The sequence below is a fragment of the Oryza glaberrima genome, chromosome 7 (genome assembly GCF_000147395.1).
Source record: "Oryza glaberrima chromosome 7, OglaRS2, whole genome shotgun sequence".
Classification (NCBI taxonomy): Eukaryota; Viridiplantae; Streptophyta; class Magnoliopsida; order Poales; family Poaceae; genus Oryza; species Oryza glaberrima.
The window spans coordinates 20,155,884-20,175,171 of NC_068332.1; the positions used below are offsets into that span (position 1 = coordinate 20,155,884).

A 19,288-nucleotide genomic window follows, 5' to 3' on the forward strand; every position below is an offset into this window, starting at 1 on the left:
ATTTACCTGCCATTCTAAAGCCTCAGCAGCAATTCGACGTTCATGCTCATCCTTCCGCCTTAGGTAGTCCGATCTTGTTTCACTACGTGGGTATGCACGTGTTCCGTCGTTTTGTGGGTTCTCCATGTCTACCCACTCAATGAAGTTGCACATTGGACGATATGTCTGCGTAAGATGTTACAATTGTGTACGAAGAAGTTAGTTTTTTTATCCATTTGAACTTCGAATAGATGAAGCATACCTGATCAAAGTTCGCGCATTGGAAGAATCTCCTGCCCCGAGTTTGTATCATGAGGGAAGACTTGAGTATGCATCCATCCCCACAATCGCACAAAGGACGGTCACACCATGGTGGAAACCAACCAGCAAAAGGATCGCTTCGCCAGTTGAGACGCTCAAGGAATGACGCTTCCATTTTCGTTAGTTGTGTGCTAGTGGGAAAGAAGATATGAAGAGGTTGCCTTCAGATTGTCAATTATATAACGTCGTTTTCAGTGCAATATATGTGAACTCAATGAGATACATTATTCATTAGATGTGACAAGACGAGCACGCGCGGGCATGATTCACTTTGTGTCAGCAGGCAGTGCTGAAAGTTGATAGTGACTACTCGAGCTACCGCTTTTCATGTGTGCTGTTGCGGACTGTGCGCACTACTGGATCTGACACTACCGTGAAGCGCCGAAAGTGTGTTGTCGTGAGCATAAGTTGTTCTAGCACCATATGAATGAAAAGAACTATGTAGACGAGACAAACACAAGTAGTACTGCAGTAGTAATAGCAAAAGTAGTACTGCTTTACAAGTTTGTAAGCCAAACGAAACGGTCACATAAGGACTGAAGAGGTAGAACACTACTGACGAGGCCTCTTACCCCTGTCCCTCCTACCATGCGCCCTAACGTGCCCCTGGGAGTACGTGAGTCGGTCCGGGGGTATGGCACGGCCAACCCGTCCTGCCTGTACAGGTGTGACCTCTGGCTGCTCCTGAGTGTGCGCCTCTGGAGCTCCTCCAAGCTGAGAGGAGCCTAGTACGTCGTGGTGGTGTGCACCGTGCAAGTCGTCGTCGTAGAACTGGCTAGTAGGACCAGTCCTACCGGCGTGAGACGAAGATGCCCCAGTACCGAAGATCCCGGCTGCAAATCCTGCTGGACAAGGACCATCAGTTTCATACATGTATTTAATAGTATTAATAAAAATTAAAGTACCGTGTGGGCGAGGGATCGACGCTCCGTGAGAGGAAGAGCTGGCGAACGCGCCCGAAGAGGTGGCGAACGCACCGGAAGTGCTGGCGAATGCCCCTGCGGAGATCACGGAAGCGCCGGTCGTGGCTGCGAACGCGCTCGAAGGCAGACGAGGTCCTGCGATGAGGAAACGTGTAGTTAAAACATGGTGACATATTCGTGCAAAAGCTGAAACAAAAATGAACTAACCTCTGGGCTGAACTGTACCGTGCGAAACCGGTGCTATAGGTCGCACTGCTCCGAAGCTAGGGGCGCTCGAAGGCAAACGAGGTCCTGCGAGGATGGAACATCAAGTTACGACGGGGTGATGTGTTCGTACAAAAACAGAAACAAAACTTAAGAAACCTCTGGGCTGAGCAGTACCGTGCGAAACAGGTGCCGTAGGTCGAGGTCGTGCTCCGACGGTAGGCGCGCGAGGCCGTGGTTGTACCGGACCAGCTGGAGGTACGACGTCCACGGCGCTGCGACAGGAGAAGACGCGCATGACCGCACGCATCTTCTCCTGCATCCGGTCGAAGGTCACCCTCTGCTCAACGTCAATCAAGTGCAAACCTCTGTTCAACCTCACTTGGACTGCGGTGATATCAGCACTGATATCCCGTGCGGCATCGGCCTATGCAAGATGGAAATTTGAAATTCAGTAATTGTCCTATATTATGAAAGACAAATGAAATAATTGTAAAAACTAATACAAATTCGACGTACCCCCACGAAGTAGTCTTGGTCACGGTGCGTGGGATACGCGTCCGTGACAGCGGCAGCGTGCGGCTCTGGGGCGTCTGGAGTGAAGGTCACACGCGCACGAGTGCGAGGAAGGTACCAGTGAAGGTAGTCACGGTAGTTCTCCTCCGTGTGTGGGAAGAGCTCGTTGATCACCTCCTCTGTAGCTAACACCCAGTCGTCAATGTACTGCTGTACACGTGGAGCCCAAAGTGCGCCTGCTAGCTGTCCCCGTCGAGTCAACCTGTGAAGAGAGGTAAATTATATGGCTCGATGAAGTAATTACCATAAAATTTTTGAAATGAACAATCCGAACTCACGAGTGGTCGGCAGGGAGGACGGTCGGCTGCACGTTGCCCGGAAATACCTGCCTAAGTCCGAACTGTCTCATCACACGCTGCGGGCAGTGAGGCTCAACGAAAATGTCGAACACCATCGGCAGGATGGTGAGCCAGTAAGCCTGGTCGCGTGTGCACAAGGACGAAAGTCCTAGCGGTGCTCTCGCAGCGACGGCCTCTTCTATGTACGGCTCGCAGATGACGTCGCTCGGCTGGATACGGTCAAACTCAAACACGAAGTCCGGGTAACCTCGTCTCACCTGGACATGAGCGTAACGATGCTGCAATAAACATGTTCGGAATTAGACATGTTATGTGATGATAAAAAAAGAAGACGACTGATAAACTGGAGACGCAGTGAAGTTGCACTAACCCCACGTCGACACCAGTAAGTCCCCATCATGGGACCGTCCTCTGGCCACTGCGCGCTGCGACCAACCCCGTAGCGTGCGCTGTCCACCACTGGTCGACCTATGGCAAACCTCTCGGCTGCCCAAAGCTGAAGCAACATAGGGCAACCAGCGATGATCGCTCCAGCGTCAGTCTTCGTGCACGCCTCACAGAGGGCACGGTACGTGGCTGCTAGCACGGCAGAACCCCAGCTCCACTGCGGCACGTCTTGTGGCTGAGCATCCGCGATGGACCGTGCATAGTGGACCAGCCGGCAGTCCACAGCGTGCCCGTGGGTGCTAGTGAACATCACCCACCTGAACAACCACAACAGGTACGCCTCAAGGGAGCGTCGGACCGAGTAATCATCAGCGTCAGGGTGCAGAAGGTCCGCCTACAATTAAGAATGAAATGTTAGTACAAAACACTCTGTTGACCGCAAATAAGCATGTATGATAATAACAACTTATTTACTTACAGTGAACTGGAGCAACCAAGCCTTGCTAGGCCCGACGGTAGAGTACGGAGGAAGGGTGTTGGCCGGTCCTAGGTGTGGAAGGCGCATCACCTGCTCGAAGCGCGCAGTGATATCCTCCTTCCACCCAAAAACACCGTCCACGGGACCAACTGGTGCTCCGGCCAGCGGTAGCCCGAGCAGGTACGACATGTCCTGCAGTGTCGGAGCCATCTCCCCACAGGGAAGGTGGAACGTGTGCGTCTCAGGTCTCCAGCGGTCTACCAGAGCGGCAAGGAGTGACCGGTCTGCATCCCACCGCTTCGCTGGGTCACGGTCATCCGCCGCCGCCTCAACAAGCCTACAAAGTGGTAGAAGGCCTGCCGCACGCAACCTGTATAGAGCAAACTTTAAACATAAGTACAACACAAAGCAAAGTTGAGTTGAAATGTGAACATACGCGTACCAAGGAACGTGACGGGGGTCGACACGCAACCACTCGCGCGACGTGCGTGGACGGAAGGTGCCGAGCTGTGCACCCTCGACTGCTGACAGGAACGAGCGGTGGTTCCTGTCAATCCCATGGTTCAACAGCGCCGGTGTGTCGTACGCCATACTTGCAGCAAATAGATTGATCAGAAACATAGAAATAATTAGTTCAACATAAGTAATAAATGTTCATAAGCGAATTACTAACACATATTAAACAAGAGTACAAACAAACAAAAGTGTCACAATACCGAATATTTCTGATTACAACAATAACTGCAGTTACACGATATGAGTACTTAGTCCGAACACTCATCACGATAACATTATGATACAACAACGAGTAGTTCGCAATACTACTAGTACAACAATAATCGGAGGTACTCATTACAACAACATTCAATTGAAATTACACGATAGAAGTATTTAGTCCGAACACTCATCACATCACAATAGCATTTTATTTCCTAAATCGATAGCATTGTTACACCATGGAATCGCCTGCTGCGCGACGACGCCTTGGCCTTGCGCGCCTGCTTGTTGTTCCTTCACCAGGTGGTCGCCTACCATCACTTGACTATCCAGATGGACTAGCATCTGCGCCGCTTGGAACTTCTGCATTCTTCGGGCATTTCTTGTAAGTATGGCCGCGCAGATCACACTTGCTGCAGCGTAAAGTCCTCCCACCTGCTTCTGACTCATCCATATCATTTCTGATGCGTCTAGTTTGGCGTCGACCCTTTTTCGCCCTTAACTTAGATGGATCTGGAATATAAAAAACTTGGGCACTCGGCGTTGTGTAAGATCCTGAGATCCCGAACCCATATATCTCCTCACTCCATGTATGAAAGATTGCTTCTTTCTTGAAATAATTTGAGACGTACCCATTGGGAGATATGCCACAATCACCGGCAGCAGCAAGAACGTGTGAGCAAGGAAGGTGATGAAGCTTCGGCTTCATACAACTACAGGTACATCCACCATCCGCCTTCAAGACACATTCCTGCACGGCTTGCTTGCGATAGATACCACGCCTGCTCCTATCAACACACATTATTTCATACCGATGCACTTGTGTGCCTTGAGCAACAACTCTATGTCTCCGTGCCTTTTTGATTTTATCTTCCATGTACTTTGTCACTACGTTGCCAAACACTATGTTGTTATCTGCCATGGATGGACCAATTTTCTTGTATCGATCCCTAAAGTAGGCTTGCGTGCCGTGAAGGATGAATTCAACAATAGCAACCAATGGAAGTACCCGAACTCCTCGCATTACCCAGTTGTACACCTCTGCCAAATTGGTTGTCATTATGCCATACCGAGATCCATCGGTGTCGAACAATAGAGACCACTTCTCCTTAGGCTCATTCTCAATCCACTGAGTGAAATTTCTGATGGACGACCCCGACCTCCTTCTCATTGTTGGTGGGTCATCATGTAATGCACCAAGAGGTATGGGAGGCTCGTCACCTTCAATTTGTGGTTTGCGAGATTGCTCGTCTGTTTGCTTCGTTGTCAACTCATCCAACTTGTCCCATAACTCATTAAATTTCTTCTCTTGGTTCTGTGCACAGAGCCTCTTAAAGAGCTCCATAAGATGCTTGTTCTTGAATTGCTTGTAGAAATTTGCACCCATGTGACGCATGCACCACCGACTCCAAACATCAGGCCACTTAGCTGGAAGTCCCTTCTCATCCCAACCATTCTGCAAGTAGTCAATAGCCCGCAACATGCCCGCATGACGATCATGTATAAGGCAAACGTTGGGCCTCATACGCACCACTGCAATGTGCACTCTCTCTAGGAACCAGTACCAGCTTTCAGTGTTCTCACTCTCTACAAATGCAAAAGCCATAGGTAGAACCTGGTTGTTCCCATCACACCCAATTGCTGTCAATATCTGACCTCGATATTTACCTGTCAAAAAAGTTCCATCTATGCATAGAACAGGTCGACAATGCACAAAAGCATTGATGCAAGCACCCAATGAGAAAAAGGCTCTTTGCAGCACACTCTTTGTTCGATCATCAACCGATGTAAATGTATGTAGGTCATAGTAAGTATTATTATTCCTCTGGGCAATGGTGGCTAACAAACGAGGCAAATTATCATAAGAAGCTTCAAATGTGCCATACCTCATCTCAATAATCTTTTGTTTGGCTCTCTAGGCCTTTGCATAGCTTATGGTGTACTTGAATTTGTTCTCGATGTGCCTAATAATTGATTTTGGTTCAAAGCCAATGTTACCAACAACACTGCTGTACATCTCACTTGCAACAAAAGCTGAAGTGATGTTTCGGTGATACTTCTCCACCCCTTGTAAGTAGCACTTGTGCTCGGTCACAATGCTAACTTTCCAATAATCATTCCATTTACCCTTATAAGCATGGACACGCCACGGACAATCTTCCTTCATGCACCTCACTTCATACACATAATTTGTTGACTTGACCACCTTAAACTCTCTCTGCAAGGAAACTGCCCAATGCTTCACCGCCTCCTTCATCTCATCCTTATGAGCATACCTTGCACACTCAATTACCTCGTTCTCCTTATACTCCCAGGTTACATGATCACCCTCTGATATAACAAGTCCAGAGAAGTCCTCATTTGCCCAATCAGTGGCCATTACATCACCTTCCTCATCGGATGATGCGTCGTCGTCCGCTTGCTCATTATCCGAATCTTCCCTCTCCATGTCATCAACAATTATACCGACTCTCTCCCCCTCATCCGCCATGCCCATGGTCTGCTCCTCCCTTGGTTGATTTTCCTCATTTTGCATCGATGGTCCAACAACATCCCCTGCATTGCTAGGACACTCTACATCTTCGGTTTGCATTGAAACATTTATATCTTTCTCTTGTACCGACACAAATATAACGAGGGGCCATGACCGTTCAAAAGCCATTTCCACATACCGTCTCCAAGCAGCAGTGCTGTCCATCGGCATTAGTTCCCAAAAATAACCTTCTGTTGCACGACTCACTACAACTGATACTGACATTGTGTAGACTTCTTGGTCTATTCTAAATCCTCTCAACTACCAACTATAAATTGACTGAAATGTTCTCTCCGCAGGCCTATCGATGCCCTTAGATGTCATTACAAAATCTGACAGATCAACACCATCTGGACCAAATCTAATATTTCCTTCACCGTGAACTATCTGAAATGTGACCTTATTTGACATTGTGCCTGATAAAAACAATAACTACGTTAACCTCGTATTTCTGTACTACGCCCTAAGTTACATTCTCTACAATATTGTTATCCAAAATTCTAAAAGTAGGTTACATTCTCCAGATCAAACTAAACTACATCTTACAATTAACACTACTGTCTATGTCTCAATTCATACTATTATATTCTATGCTCTGGATCTACACATATGTGCTGTGTGCTACAGATCTGCTAAAATATATGGAACTAAAACTAAAATGCAACATATATACTCAAACATAACATATTAGTACAAATGCAAAAGATGTATGGGAGCAAACCTGTGATGAAGTGAGCGAACCAGCAGGGCTTCGCCGCTCCCCTTCTGCTGCCCTCCCCTCTCTCTCTTTCGTTTTTTTTTGGATTTTTAGTGAATATAATATAATGAAATTTCAGAGAGGGGGGACTGGGCTTTATAGGGGGGAGGCAAAAATCGCCCTCCCCCAAGGCGGCAAGGGGGCCGCCTGCAAAATTCCATGCCCCCCTCGCCGCCCATTTGCAGGCGGCCCCCCGCACAGTACAAAATCGCCCTAGCGGAGGGCGGCAAGGGGGCCGCCTGCAAATTTCGTTGACGGCCGTCGCCCGAGAGCGAACGGCCGTCTGCCACGTCACTTTCGCCGCCCTCTGGGATGGCGATTTTTAAAAACCGCCCTCCCAGAGGGCGGTAGGCGACCACTTCCGTCAATTTTCAAAATGGAAAATTATTTTTGTAAAACTTTTAATAAAAAAAATTAAAAATAAAAAAAATTCGTTTAACTCACGATCTGGGCTGATGCTACGGCCCACTTTGCTTTTGCGTGAGGCCCATATATCCGGCCCGTGGGTCCACGCGGTGTGGATTTCGGCCCAATAGCCCATAACTACCTCCCTTACTCCTCAGCCCGGTTGTCCCCAGATCCCCCTCTTGTCACCGAGGCGGCGAGCGGAGCGAAGCGCCGGTGGCCGGCGGCGCAGCGAACCGCGGAGGAGCGAGGCGGACGTGCGGCGGCGCATCGAGAGGAGCAGGTGGCTGCGGAGGCGCGACCGGCATAGGGAGCCCCGCTGGAGAGGGGTCAGCCGCGCGGGTGCGTGTCATCCGTCGGCCGCGTCTCCATCTCGGATCGCCGGAGAGGGAGGAGGGGTGGGGGTGGTACAGGTGCGTTCTTTGATTCCCCTGCGGTGAGATGAGCTAGCCTGCCATGGATTCGCTGTGCTGTTCCTACTTAGCTCGGTGATCTTCGTTGTAAGCGTGGGCAAATTTGACTTTACAATTTTACATTATGTGTGCTGCTTCTAGTCTCGCGCCGCCTCTAAGCACATTCTTTTTCCCCCTTTCTTTATACTTCTGACCCGTCGAGTAGAACTTTTTTGACATCAATCGTGCTTGCATTCTACTACTAGAATGTTAGTTCTTGAGGATAGATAACAGATTGTGCATTTGTTCATTCCATTTCTTTTGTTTTTTCATTCCATTTCTTTTTTTGACAAGGAGGAGAGAGACGGGCACCTAGGAGAAGCTTCACCGGTCTCTATCAAGTAAGCTTGTTGTATGAGTGAGGTTACAGAACACAATGTCCAGCAATAGCGGGGGTATCGCGAAGGAGAAAGATCCTGAAAATGCTCCGGAGCTTGTGGCACTGCCGTTGGTCCGGACCCTGAGGCCTGTTCATGCAGTGATTGATCCTGCCGCTGACCCGAGATCAGCACAGCTGTCTTGGCCGGGCCATGTAGTCCTCCTGCCTCCATATGCAACATGGCCTCATCATGTGCCGACCCCGCCACCAGCGGTGAATCCTGCAAATCCACAACAAAACGGGGTACTGCGATTTTATAGTTGCCTATGTGACTTTCTTGATCTAGGTGTTGAGGGATATGTTCATATATCGCCTCCTTCTTATTGATTGTGCTGTGCTGCAATTTGTGATTGGCAGGATGTGGCGGCGGCTGATGTTAGTCCTGACGTTGGTTGTTGTGATGAGAAGATGTTGCCAAAGGTAGATATGCTGTTTGATGGCGAAAAAGAGGCATACGATTTCTACAATGCGTATGCAGAGATGGTGGGCTTCTTTGTCCGGAGATCAACACTCTGGACAACGTCAAAGAACATAATCACTAGGAGAACTTTTGTCTGCTCGAGAGAAGGTTTTCGGGAGAAGAAGAGGGGCACCAAAGAAGCAAAGTGCCCGCGGCCTGAAACAAGAATTGGGTGCCCTGCGAGCATGACCATTAGACTTAATACCAACGGCAAGTACCGTTTGACAGAGTTTGTACCAAACCATAACCATCAACTTGCAACAGCATCTACAATGCATATGCTGAAGGCTAAGAAAATCAGGCTTAAAGCACGGGCTGCGAGAGAAAATCTGGTTGATGATACTGTGAGGACGCCAGAATTTGGGAGTGAAGATGAGGCATATGAATTTTACAGCATGTATGCTGGGAAAATTGGTTTCAATGTGAGAAGGGCAAGCATGACTATGAATGCTGAAAATGTCATCACAAGAAGGATGTTTGTTTGTTCAAAAGAAGGTTTCCGTGAGAAGAAAAGAGGGGCAAAAAGAGTAAAGAAGCCTCGCCCAGAGACCCGAACTGGTTGTCCAGCGTGTATGGTCATTAGACTTACATCTAATGGCAAATATCATGTAACAGAATTTGTTACCTTCCATAATCACCAGCTTGGTGCAACAGTACCTTCTGATCTTGTGGCAACATCACAAAGTACAGAAACTGGTCAAGATGATGGACTGGATTTGGTTGATGGTTCAGCTGATGCTAATATCCACAGGCAAAATCTTATAATTGGAAATATCATGGCAACATCTCTAGAAGGTAGAAGTAACAAAAGATTCAAGTGTACAAAGGTTCCTCACTATGGTGATGTAGGTGCTACTCTAGAGTACCTGCAAAAGATGCAACATGATAACCCTTCATTCTTCTTTGCAGTAAAATCTGATGATGATGGGAACTTGACAAACTTTCTATGGTCAGATTCAAAGTCTATCATGGATTTTGTCCACTTTGGTGATGTGGTATGTCTTGATTCAACGTATGCATTGCAGGGCTATGGTAGGCCACTTGCTTTATTTACGGGTGTGAATCATCACAAGCAAACTGTTATCTTTGCTGCTGCATTGCTTTATGACGAAAGTGTGGAGGCTTTCAGATGGTTGTTTGATACTTTTAAGATGGCAATGAATGGAACTCAGCCCAAAACATTGTTAACTGATAGATCTGATGCAATAAGTGAAGGTGTTGCAGCAAGTTGGCCTGCGACAGCCCATCGTTATTGTGTCTGGCAAATTTACCAAAACGCTCTTCAGCAGTTGAGTCAAGCATTTCATGGGTCAAAAACCTTAGATTACTGCTTCCAGAAATGCCTATTTGACTGTGAAGATGAGCCTGAGTTTTTGACAGCATGGAGAGAAATGTTGGAAAAGTATGACCTAGAAGATAATCAATGGCTAGCAGATTTGTTCTCTCTTAAGGAGAAATGGGCACTACCATATGGCCGCGAGGCATTTTGTGCTGATATGAAAAGTGTCCAGCAGAAGGAGAGCTTGGGCACTGAGCTTAAGAAACACTTATCCCTAGAATTTGACCTTTTGAGTTTCTTCAAGCAGTTTGAAAGAGTATTGTGTGACCGCCGATCAACAGAATTGCAGGCTGATGTGGATGCTAGTCAGAGTACAAAGAAGCCACCACCTATGCGAGTGTTAAGGCAAGCTTCCAATATATATACACCTGCTGCCTTTAAAATGTTCGAGAGGGAGTTTGAGTTATACATGGATTGCATGTTATACAACTGTGGTGAGATGGGCACAATTTCTGAGTATAGGGTAGTCATTGAGGACAATCCAAAAGATCATTTTGTTAAATTTGATTCGCTTAATTCCATGGTAAACTGTAGCTGTAAAGGGTTTGAATTCGTAGGCATTCCATGCCGCCATATGCTAAAGGTACTTGACACCAGGAATATCAAGGACCTTCCTCCTCAATACTTCTTGAAAAGGTGGAGAAAGGATGCTAAATCAGGATCTCCAAACTGTAGTTATTCATTCCCACTTGATGGTGATCCTCAGTTGGTTCAAACAAAACGTTATAACTTGCTGTGTCGGATGTTCAGCATAGCAGCAGCTAGGGCTGCAACCTCTATAGAAACTTTTGCATATATGGAAAACCAATCAAGCATATTTATGGACCAAGTAGAACAAGCTCTTCAAACAAGGCCCCCAGACATCGCTGCCATGATTGGGGCTCATTGTGATCAAACACAAAATCCAATTGACAATATCGTCGCAGGAGGTCTACACAGCCATACTAATTTCATCAATGGCCCTGCTGATGGTACTTATTATATTATTCTTTTACCATTAAAAACTATATTGCTGGCTTGCTGCCATAGATCTTATTAATGATCTTATTTGCATGCAGGTTCCCTAACCTTTCCATTTACATTGGGTGCTGGTGTGTTGGATTACCGCTAGATAGTGACTAATTTCTTACAAGTACTAGCCACAAGGAGCTGCGAATTCTGTACAGTGATCTTTTCGTGGAAATGCATTTTATATATCACCAGAAAATTCCAGGTTATGTCCCTCTGCTGACCCACTTCCTCATCCAGGTGATTACATGGTAATATTGTGCATCTTGCTGGCTGGCAATTTGACAATGCTTACACATTATACCGTAGAGCTGAGAATAGTGATGGCTAGCCCATCCATTGTACATGTAATTTTCAGATAAAGTTTAGAGAATGATGAAAAGTTTCCATCGGTGTATTTACTGAAACAATACTAGAAAATCCATTTGGTCACTTATTAGTTGTTATTACTAACTAATAGTCATTTCAACTCAACAGCAAAAGTCTGTAGCCTTTAAGTTGTCTCCTGCAGTCATTCCTGTTTAGAGGAAGTTGGCAATCTATCTTCTGTCAGTGTGGTGGAATGTCGAGTGATGAATTTGGGGTTCCTCAAGTGAGAAGAATTGCTTTGGTGACTGATGGGCTCCTTACTAGTGATACGTATGGTGCAGCGAAGCCGGATAGGATGTAACAGTTTCAATTTTGATGTACATATGATGTCGAACCAGTATTTTGATCACCTAGAGTAAACTGTTTGATTATGCTTACTCTCTCTTTGTGTGTGATGTGCTCAAAGAATTTTGAGAAAGATGTCAGGATGCATGGAGCAAACGAGCAAATAATCGTGCTCGTGCAGGTGAAATATTGTCGAAGTTTGTCTCTCCCTTAATCAGAAGTTTGCAACAAAAGAAGGCTTTGAAATCAAATACCGGTAAAAAAATTATCGAAATACTCCTACCTGCTTAGATTCTGTGAGATTTCTACGTTGTGTAAACAGCCCCAAAATTGGAGACCTTTGTTCTGTTGGATTTTTCCAATAGGCTTTCTGCACGATTGTACTGAGTTAACAATTTAACATGCTCGCACGGGAAATAATTCTCCGTTTCTAGCTTAAAGTGAATCGTTCATCGTGAAATTCCTACATTCGAAATGAAAATTTTAAATTCGTTTTGAGTGTGTTTTGATTTTCTTTTCTTTAAAGGGAGGGCGCTTTGATTTTCACTGCTGCTCGGTACTTCGGGTGTGTTCTTATCTCTCGTACCCAACATCCAGTCACTTATTTTCCACGTGCACGTTTTTCAAATTTATAATTAATATGTTTTTAAATTATATAAAATAGTTGCTTCAAAAATCATATTAATTTATTTTTAATTTTTTAATTAATACTTATTAATCATGTACTAATTTGTAGCTCCGTTTCCGAGTAGAAAGGGTTCTGAAAAGTTCCAACCCTCTAGAACACCACAGCTCAGCCTCATCTTTTCGCTTATACTTATATGAGTAAATATATTTACAAGCTAAAATTTGAATTTCCAACCTTAAATTTAGAGTTGATTTTGAGGTTTTTCATCGTAGTTTATTTTTCATTCTTTGTTTTAGATCACTAAAAACACATATATAAAAGTTTTATTCCCAAGTTATTTTAAGTTTGCAAATATGCCCTGGTCGTTGCTAGCAAGAACCCTTTTGAAAACATAAAAACGATTTTAACAGTAACCCTCGGATCTTCCGTGGACGGCCCAGATCGACACGGGTGGGGGATCGAGCCCCCCACCTTGAAGCTCTCCCAACTCATATTTTTGCCAAAACCTCCCCAAACCCTAGACACCCGCCGCCGCGGCCCATCAACTCCGGCGAGCTCCACCCGCCGCCCTCCACCCTCCTCCCTCCCTCCGTCTCCGTCTCTCCCCGGATCTCCTCCCGCGGCCGGAAGGGATCCACCGGCCACCGGCGGCGGGGGGATGAAGAACCTAAAGGTGGTTACCCGGATAGCGCAGAAGCTTCAGCTCCAGCTCGACGGGGAGACCGTGGTAGTCTCCGCCGTCGACGCCGAGCGCCGCCGCGCCTTCTTCGTCTCCTCCGAGAACTTCCTCTACTCCGTCGACCTCCCCGCCCCCACCCAGGTACGGTTCCTCTGCTCACCAATTTGTTATACTGCTTGAAATCTTCGTTTTATTGTTTGCCTCGCAACGTAGCAATAGTAGTACCACGCTCAGTACAAGAGGGATACACATATTATATGGTGTTAATTTACCATGCGTATGATTCTCAGATTCCAGTTTTTTGGGTCAATACACCCGTTTATACTGCTAACTAAATTTGGGCAGAACACTATGATTTTTTTTTTTTTTGTACAACGAAACAAACAAACACATCATCATCTTCAATTTGCTATGGTAGCACTGAGCGTGTACCTTCTAACCTAAATATTTGATATTTAGGACAAGATCCTTTTCAAACATTTAAAATTCCAACCATCAATAATTTCTCAAATTCTTAGTTTAAAACAAAAGTAATGGTGTTTGTAGATTTTCCTTGGAAAGTACTTCCTGCTTCTGTTTATATACGACGTCGTCATATATAAATGGAAGGAGAGTAATATCATAAACTTGCTATATTTTATAAACTTTTTCTAGTATAAATTTTATGGTTGGAATTTTGAAAGTTTGATCAAATCTTGTCCTAAACGTCAAATATTTATGGCCGAAGGGAGTATATAATCTGTTTTTTTAGTCGATATGATTATTACCTTTTCTTTTGCTAGTATTTCTGTTTTGCTGATTGCCTATTTTGTCTTTCAGCAATCACTGCAATGGAGCGAAAGTACCCTAGACTCTGATGCAGAGGAGGTTGTTCTTGAACCTGGAGATTACATAGTTGCCATGGATTATCTAATGGAGAAGGAGTCTTTGCTGCTTGGTTCATCAACTGGTTGTCTATTATTGTATAATGTGGATGAGAAAACTACTGAAGTTGTGGGACGACTGGAGGGTGGTGTGAAGACCATTGCTTCTAGTCCTGATGGGGCCCTTATTTCTGTTACGACCGGGTTTGGACAATTGCTCATCATGACAAACGATTGGGAAGTGCTGTTTGAGACTTCTCTCGACCCTCATGTAAGTTTTTGTTTACATGATCTGACTAAAGATATGACTAAAATGTTCTCATTCTACACATGCTTGTTTCCAGTGTGATCTTACAGGTGATATCAACAGTCCCAATGGTCACATCCAAAGTTCTATTTCTTGGCGGGGTGATGGAAAGTTTTTTGCTACTCTTGGTGGGCTTGAAGGGAGCTCTCAGAAACTTACTATTTGGGAACGTGAATCAGGAAATATACATTCTTCTTCAGATACCAAGGCTTTTATAGGAGCATCACTTGATTGGATGCCAAGTGGAGCCAAGGTTGCCACTGCCCATGACCGGAAGACAGAGGGAAAGTGCCCTCTCATTGTATTCTATGAAAAGAATGGCTTAGAAAGGAGCCACTTTTCCATTGATGAGCCAGCAGAGGCTGTCATCCAAGCTTTAAAATGGAACTGCAATTCTGAACTCTTAGCTGCTCTAGTCTCTTGTGGCCAGTATGATGTTATCAAAGTATGGTCCTGCAGTAACAATCACTGGTACTTGAAACAAGAACTGCGATACACAAAGAAAGAAGGGGTGAGGTTCTATTGGGATCAAACAAAACCAATGCATCTCATCTGCTGGACATTAGGTGGTCAGGTTATTACGCACAGGTTTGCTTGGACTACTGCTGTCAGTGAGACTTCGATTGCGCTTGTTATTGATGGTTCCCATGTCCTTGTAACTCCTCTCAGTTTGGGTCTCATGCCACCCCCCATGTCTTTGTTCCATCTTACATTTCCTTGTGCTGTGAATGAGGTTTCTTTTCTATCCGATAACTCGAAAAACCATATTGCTGCTTATCTTTCTAATGGCAGCTTGTGTGTGTCGGTACTTCCGGTGGCAGATACTTGGGAAGAGTTTGAAGGCAGTGGCATAAGTGTTGACCCTTGCTTTTCTGAGTCAACACTGAATAACTATATGCACCTGACTTGGATTGATACGTGTACCTTGATCGGCATTTGTTGCCGCGCTGATGCCTTCTCTTCAACACCAATGAGGTCCAGTGAAGCTAGTAGCCTTCTAGAGAAAAATGACTCGCCATATTTTATCAATGAGATTGAACTTGTATGTTCCGAGGATTCTTTGCTAGGTTCAGCCTGTTCATCAGGTTGGCAGGCAAAAATATCGAAGAAAATGCCTCTGGAGGCTGCAGTTATTGGAATATCTCAAAATCCAGCAAAAGAAGGTTCAGCCTTTATTCAGTTAAGTGGAGGAAGGGTTGTTGAATACTGCTCAAAAGTGAATTTGTTTAGAATGTCTGCCCCGGTACAAGTTAGTGAAACAGGTTCCGACCATACTTTTCCAACATCATGCCCTTGGATGACTGCTGTTCAATGCCATGAAAATGGAATGGTTAGGACACTTCTCTTTGGACTTGATGATAGCAGCAAGTTGCATGTGGGCAAAAGGTTATTAAGCAGTAACTGTAGCAGCTTCACATTCTATTCCAGTGCTTATGGAGCAAAAGAGCAGGTTGTGACCCACTTGCTTGTGACTACTAAGCAGGATCTTTTATTCATCGTGGATATCAGTGAGATTTTACTTAAAAATGGCGAAGTGACAACCGATAGCCATATCAGGAGTCATCCTCGAGGAAAGCAAAGCAAAGAGCATATCACTGTATGGGAAAAGGGGGCAAAGCTGATTGGTGTTCTCCATGGTGATGAAGCAGCTGTCATAATGCGAACCACCCGTGGTAACTTGGAGTGTATCTACCCCAGGAAGCTGGTCCTTGTTTCAATTGTTCAGGCACTGGTTCAGGGACGTTTTAGAGATGCATTTGACATGGTAAGGCGCCATCGGATTGAGTTCAATATGGTTGTTGACTACTGTGGCTGGAAATCTTTTATGAAGTCAGCGGCAGATTTTGTTAAACAAGTCAATAACCTTAGCCACATCACTGAATTTGTTTGTTCAATAAAGAATGAGAATGTCAGCAGCAAATTGTATGAGACCTACATATCATTTCCTGATCACTGTGCAACCTCTGTGGCTGATACTGTAAATTCTCATGGTCTGTTGTCAGACAACAAAGTCACATCTGTACTGATGGCAATTCGAAAAGCCCTTGAGGTGCAGGTGGAAGAAAGCTCATCAAGAGAACTCTGCATACTGACTACTTTAGCCCGTAGCGAACCTCCTCTGTTGGAGGAAGCACTGAATAGAATAAAAGTTATCCGAGAACTGGAACTTCTTGGGGTTGATGATGCCAGGAGAAAGCTCTACCCATCTGCTGAAGAGTCCCTGAAGCACTTGCTATGGTTAACCGAACCAGAAGCTGTTTTTAATGCTGCTTTGGGACTGTATGATCTGAATCTTTCTGCTATAGTAGCTTTAAATTCCCAAAAAGATCCAAAAGAGTTCCTTCCTTTTCTCAAGAGTCTTGAATGCCTCCCTCCTGCTATTATGAAGTACACAGTTGATTTAAGACTCGGAAGATATGAAAGTGCTCTCAAGAACATTGTTTCTGCTGGCGACGAGTATCATGAGGACTGTATGAAACTCCTCAACGCTAACCCTCAATTGTTCCCTTTGGGGCTCCAGTTATTCACTGACCCAGATAAAAGGCATCAAATTCTTGAGGCATGGGGTGATCAACTTTCTGAAGAGAAATGCTTTGCAGATGCTGCAATAACTTATCAATGCTGTTCGTCGTATCAGAAATCTTTGAAGGCGTATCGTGATTGTGGGGATTGGAGAGGTGTGTTCACTGTTGCAGGTCTTCTGAAGTTTAAAAAGGAAGAAATTCTTCAACTAGCACATGACCTATGTGATGAGTTCCAAGCACTTGGGAAACCAGGAGATGCTGCTAAAATAGCACTGGAGTATTGCTCAGATGTCGATAGAGGTGTTGGTTACTTTATCACGGCAAGAGAATGGGAAGAAGCTCTTCGGGTAGCTTATATGCACAGCAGGCAAGATCTGGTTGATACTGTTAGAGATGCAGCTTTGGAATGTTCTGCTTTGCTGATTTCTGAGTATCAGGAAGGATTGCTAAAGGTGGGTAAATATCTGGCCCGTTATGTTGCTGTACGGCAGAGGAGACTGTCACTTGCAGCCAAGCTCCAGTCTGAAGACCGATTTATGGATGTTGAAGACGACAGCATTTCAGAAGTCAGCACTAGCTTCAGCGAAATGAGTGCATATACCACAAGGTGTGTCATCTGCCATTTTTATCTGCGCATCCTCTCTGACCCAATTTTATCTTCTGTTTTTAGTTCTTTTTTTCACTATTTAGTTCCAAGTCCTCCTGCTTTAGGATCAACTGAAACTTCAATCAATGTTGAGTAACATTGTTGAACCCATACGAAATTCTAAATGCTGCTCGTGCAGGTCAACAAAGGAATCTAGTGCTTCCGTCATATCTAGCAGTGCCAGCAAGTCAAGAGGGGCAAGGCGACAAAAGAAAGGTGGCAAGATACGAGCTGGAAGGTAGGCGGCTTCTGTTGAGATTTTTTTTTTAAAAAATAAAATAAAATAAAATCCGAGTGGTTTCTTAAGACGTCAATTCTCCGTTTGTTTTTTCAACTCACCGTCAACTTTATTTGTGCAGCCCTAGGGAGGAGATGGCACTTGTGGAGCATCTCAAAGGGATGTCTCTGACCTCTGGTGCTCTAACTGAGCTTAAAAGCCTACTTGTGGTTCTAATACAACTGGGAAGAGAAGAAACCGCCCATCAGGTGCAGCTGGCTGGAGACAATTTTGAGGTATCTCAAAGGGCTGCAGTCAAGTTGGCTGAGGATACTGTATCCAACGACAAGATAGACGAGAATGCACATACGCTTGAGAATTACGTGAAAATGCTGAGAGCTCATCAGTCAGCTGATAGTGAAACCACCTGTTGGCGAATCAAAGCATTGTCGCCGCCTTGGACCGGGGTATACTCCAATTCACATGAGTGAGTCATTATTACTCTGTTAAGAATAAACTAGTACTATTAGCCCATCTTTCCCTTCAGAGTAAATTGACAAGGAGTTGACTGTGTTGTGGTTTTGAAAAAACGTTTACAGGCATGCTGAATGTTGATGAGTGGTAAGCAGCGGTAACTGTTGGAATGGAATTGAACGAGAGGCCTCAACAATGATTGCCATATCATTCTGTGGCGGCTGTCAAGGGTAACCCGGCTATATATCGATCGCAGCCAATTCAGGATATTTATGGTGTTCTGCCACTTGGGTGGATTGTTACGTCAGAGTGGTGAAACATTTTTGCTTATAAATCAGGATGTTGGAGGCCGCAGCCGAGCCCGCTTGAGCTTTTTGCTGCTTCCATTTGTGGTATAATTTTGATCGAGTAGTTATATGCATGGAGGAATAAAAAGCTACATCATCTGTTCATCTGAAAATTGGGTATTGTAGACTTGTAGTGAATAGTGATTGTGAGACATTTAACTATTTGCCACTTTTAAGATGTGGCATTTAACAGTTGGAAGAAGTCGTGTTGTTTTCCTGAAATTTGTAGTATCTCTTTTGTAGCGGTTGAATTGTTGAAATCCGTATTTCGATTTTTTCAATATTTCAGAATGGGTAATTTCATTTCCTTCAAAAGTTTGAGCAGCCGTGCGGAATTTCATGTCCGGGAAATTTCGAGTCGTTAGTACCCAGAATTTTCGCTCACTGCTCGAATTTTGACCCATTGGTCCGAGGACTTTTGACCCATAAGTCCGCGTAAATTTGGCCCATATGTGGAGAGATTTAGGCCCACTCGTACTCAGAATTCCGGCCCATAGATCGGTTGAATTTCAGCCCAATAGTGAGAGTGATTTCGACCGATTAGAGCACGTGTCTTGGGCCCCATGATTCGCGTGCTTTCTGGCCATTCGGCTCATAGGTCCTGGATTTGGGCCGTTTGGTCCGCTGAGTTTTGGCCCATAAACTTGGCTTTTCAGTTGATGGCTATCACGTTACGATCTTAGAACATTCACCACACAAAAAATCAAGTACACATGAAAACAGTTCTTTAC

At 45.1% G+C, this 19,288-nt stretch overlaps 2 protein-coding genes and 1 long non-coding RNA gene across 4 annotated transcripts; 2 read left to right on the top strand and 1 right to left on the bottom strand.

The window, feature by feature from the left end:
* Positions 1-1,451: 1,451 nt before the first annotated feature.
* LOC127778697 (uncharacterized) lies at positions 1,452-2,092 on the bottom strand. Its single transcript, XR_008018553.1, has 3 exons — positions 1,947-2,092; positions 1,605-1,854; positions 1,452-1,514 (listed from the first exon to the last, which is right to left on the bottom strand). It is a non-coding gene; the product is annotated as an uncharacterized LOC127778697 (long non-coding RNA).
* A 5,660-nt stretch (positions 2,093-7,752) lies between these two features.
* On the top strand, positions 7,753-11,963 carry LOC127779906 (protein FAR1-RELATED SEQUENCE 5-like). 2 transcript variants are annotated; one of them, XM_052306837.1, is made up of 4 exons: positions 7,753-7,992; positions 8,326-8,653; positions 8,768-11,180; positions 11,268-11,963. In XM_052306837.1, the coding sequence occupies exons 2-4, from the start codon at positions 8,408-8,410 to the stop codon at positions 11,318-11,320; spliced, it is 2,712 nt and encodes a 903-aa protein (XP_052162797.1). In that variant the 5' UTR covers positions 7,753-7,992; positions 8,326-8,407; the 3' UTR covers positions 11,321-11,963. The 2 variants fall into 2 exon arrangements, with proteins under 2 accessions (XP_052162797.1, XP_052162798.1); XM_052306838.1 differs by having other exon boundaries at positions 7,984-8,079.
* A 1,063-nt stretch (positions 11,964-13,026) lies between these two features.
* Positions 13,027-18,855, top strand: LOC127779569 (elongator complex protein 1). Its single transcript, XM_052306379.1, has 6 exons — positions 13,027-13,319; positions 13,998-14,312; positions 14,386-17,480; positions 17,659-17,757; positions 17,879-18,223; positions 18,336-18,855. Exons 1-6 carry the CDS (start codon positions 13,158-13,160, stop codon positions 18,349-18,351), a joined length of 4,032 nt encoding a protein of 1,343 aa, XP_052162339.1. The 5' UTR covers positions 13,027-13,157; the 3' UTR covers positions 18,352-18,855.
* The last annotated feature ends 433 nt before the right edge of the window (positions 18,856-19,288 follow it).

Coding starts and splice junctions, on each gene's coding strand:
- LOC127779906 (XM_052306837.1), top strand. CDS start 8,408: ATGTCCAGCAATAGCGGGGGTATCGCGAAGGAGAAAGATCCTGAAAAT. Junction 8,654..8,767: donor CAAATCCACAACAAAACGGG/GTACTGCGATTT, acceptor TGTGATTGGCAG/GATGTGGCGGCGGCTGATGT. Junction 11,181..11,267: donor CATCAATGGCCCTGCTGATG/GTACTTATTATA, acceptor ATTTGCATGCAG/GTTCCCTAACCTTTCCATTT.
- LOC127779569 (XM_052306379.1), top strand. CDS start 13,158: ATGAAGAACCTAAAGGTGGTTACCCGGATAGCGCAGAAGCTTCAGCTC. Junction 17,481..17,658: donor ATGAGTGCATATACCACAAG/GTGTGTCATCTG, acceptor CTGCTCGTGCAG/GTCAACAAAGGAATCTAGTG. Junction 17,758..17,878: donor GGCAAGATACGAGCTGGAAG/GTAGGCGGCTTC, acceptor TTATTTGTGCAG/CCCTAGGGAGGAGATGGCAC.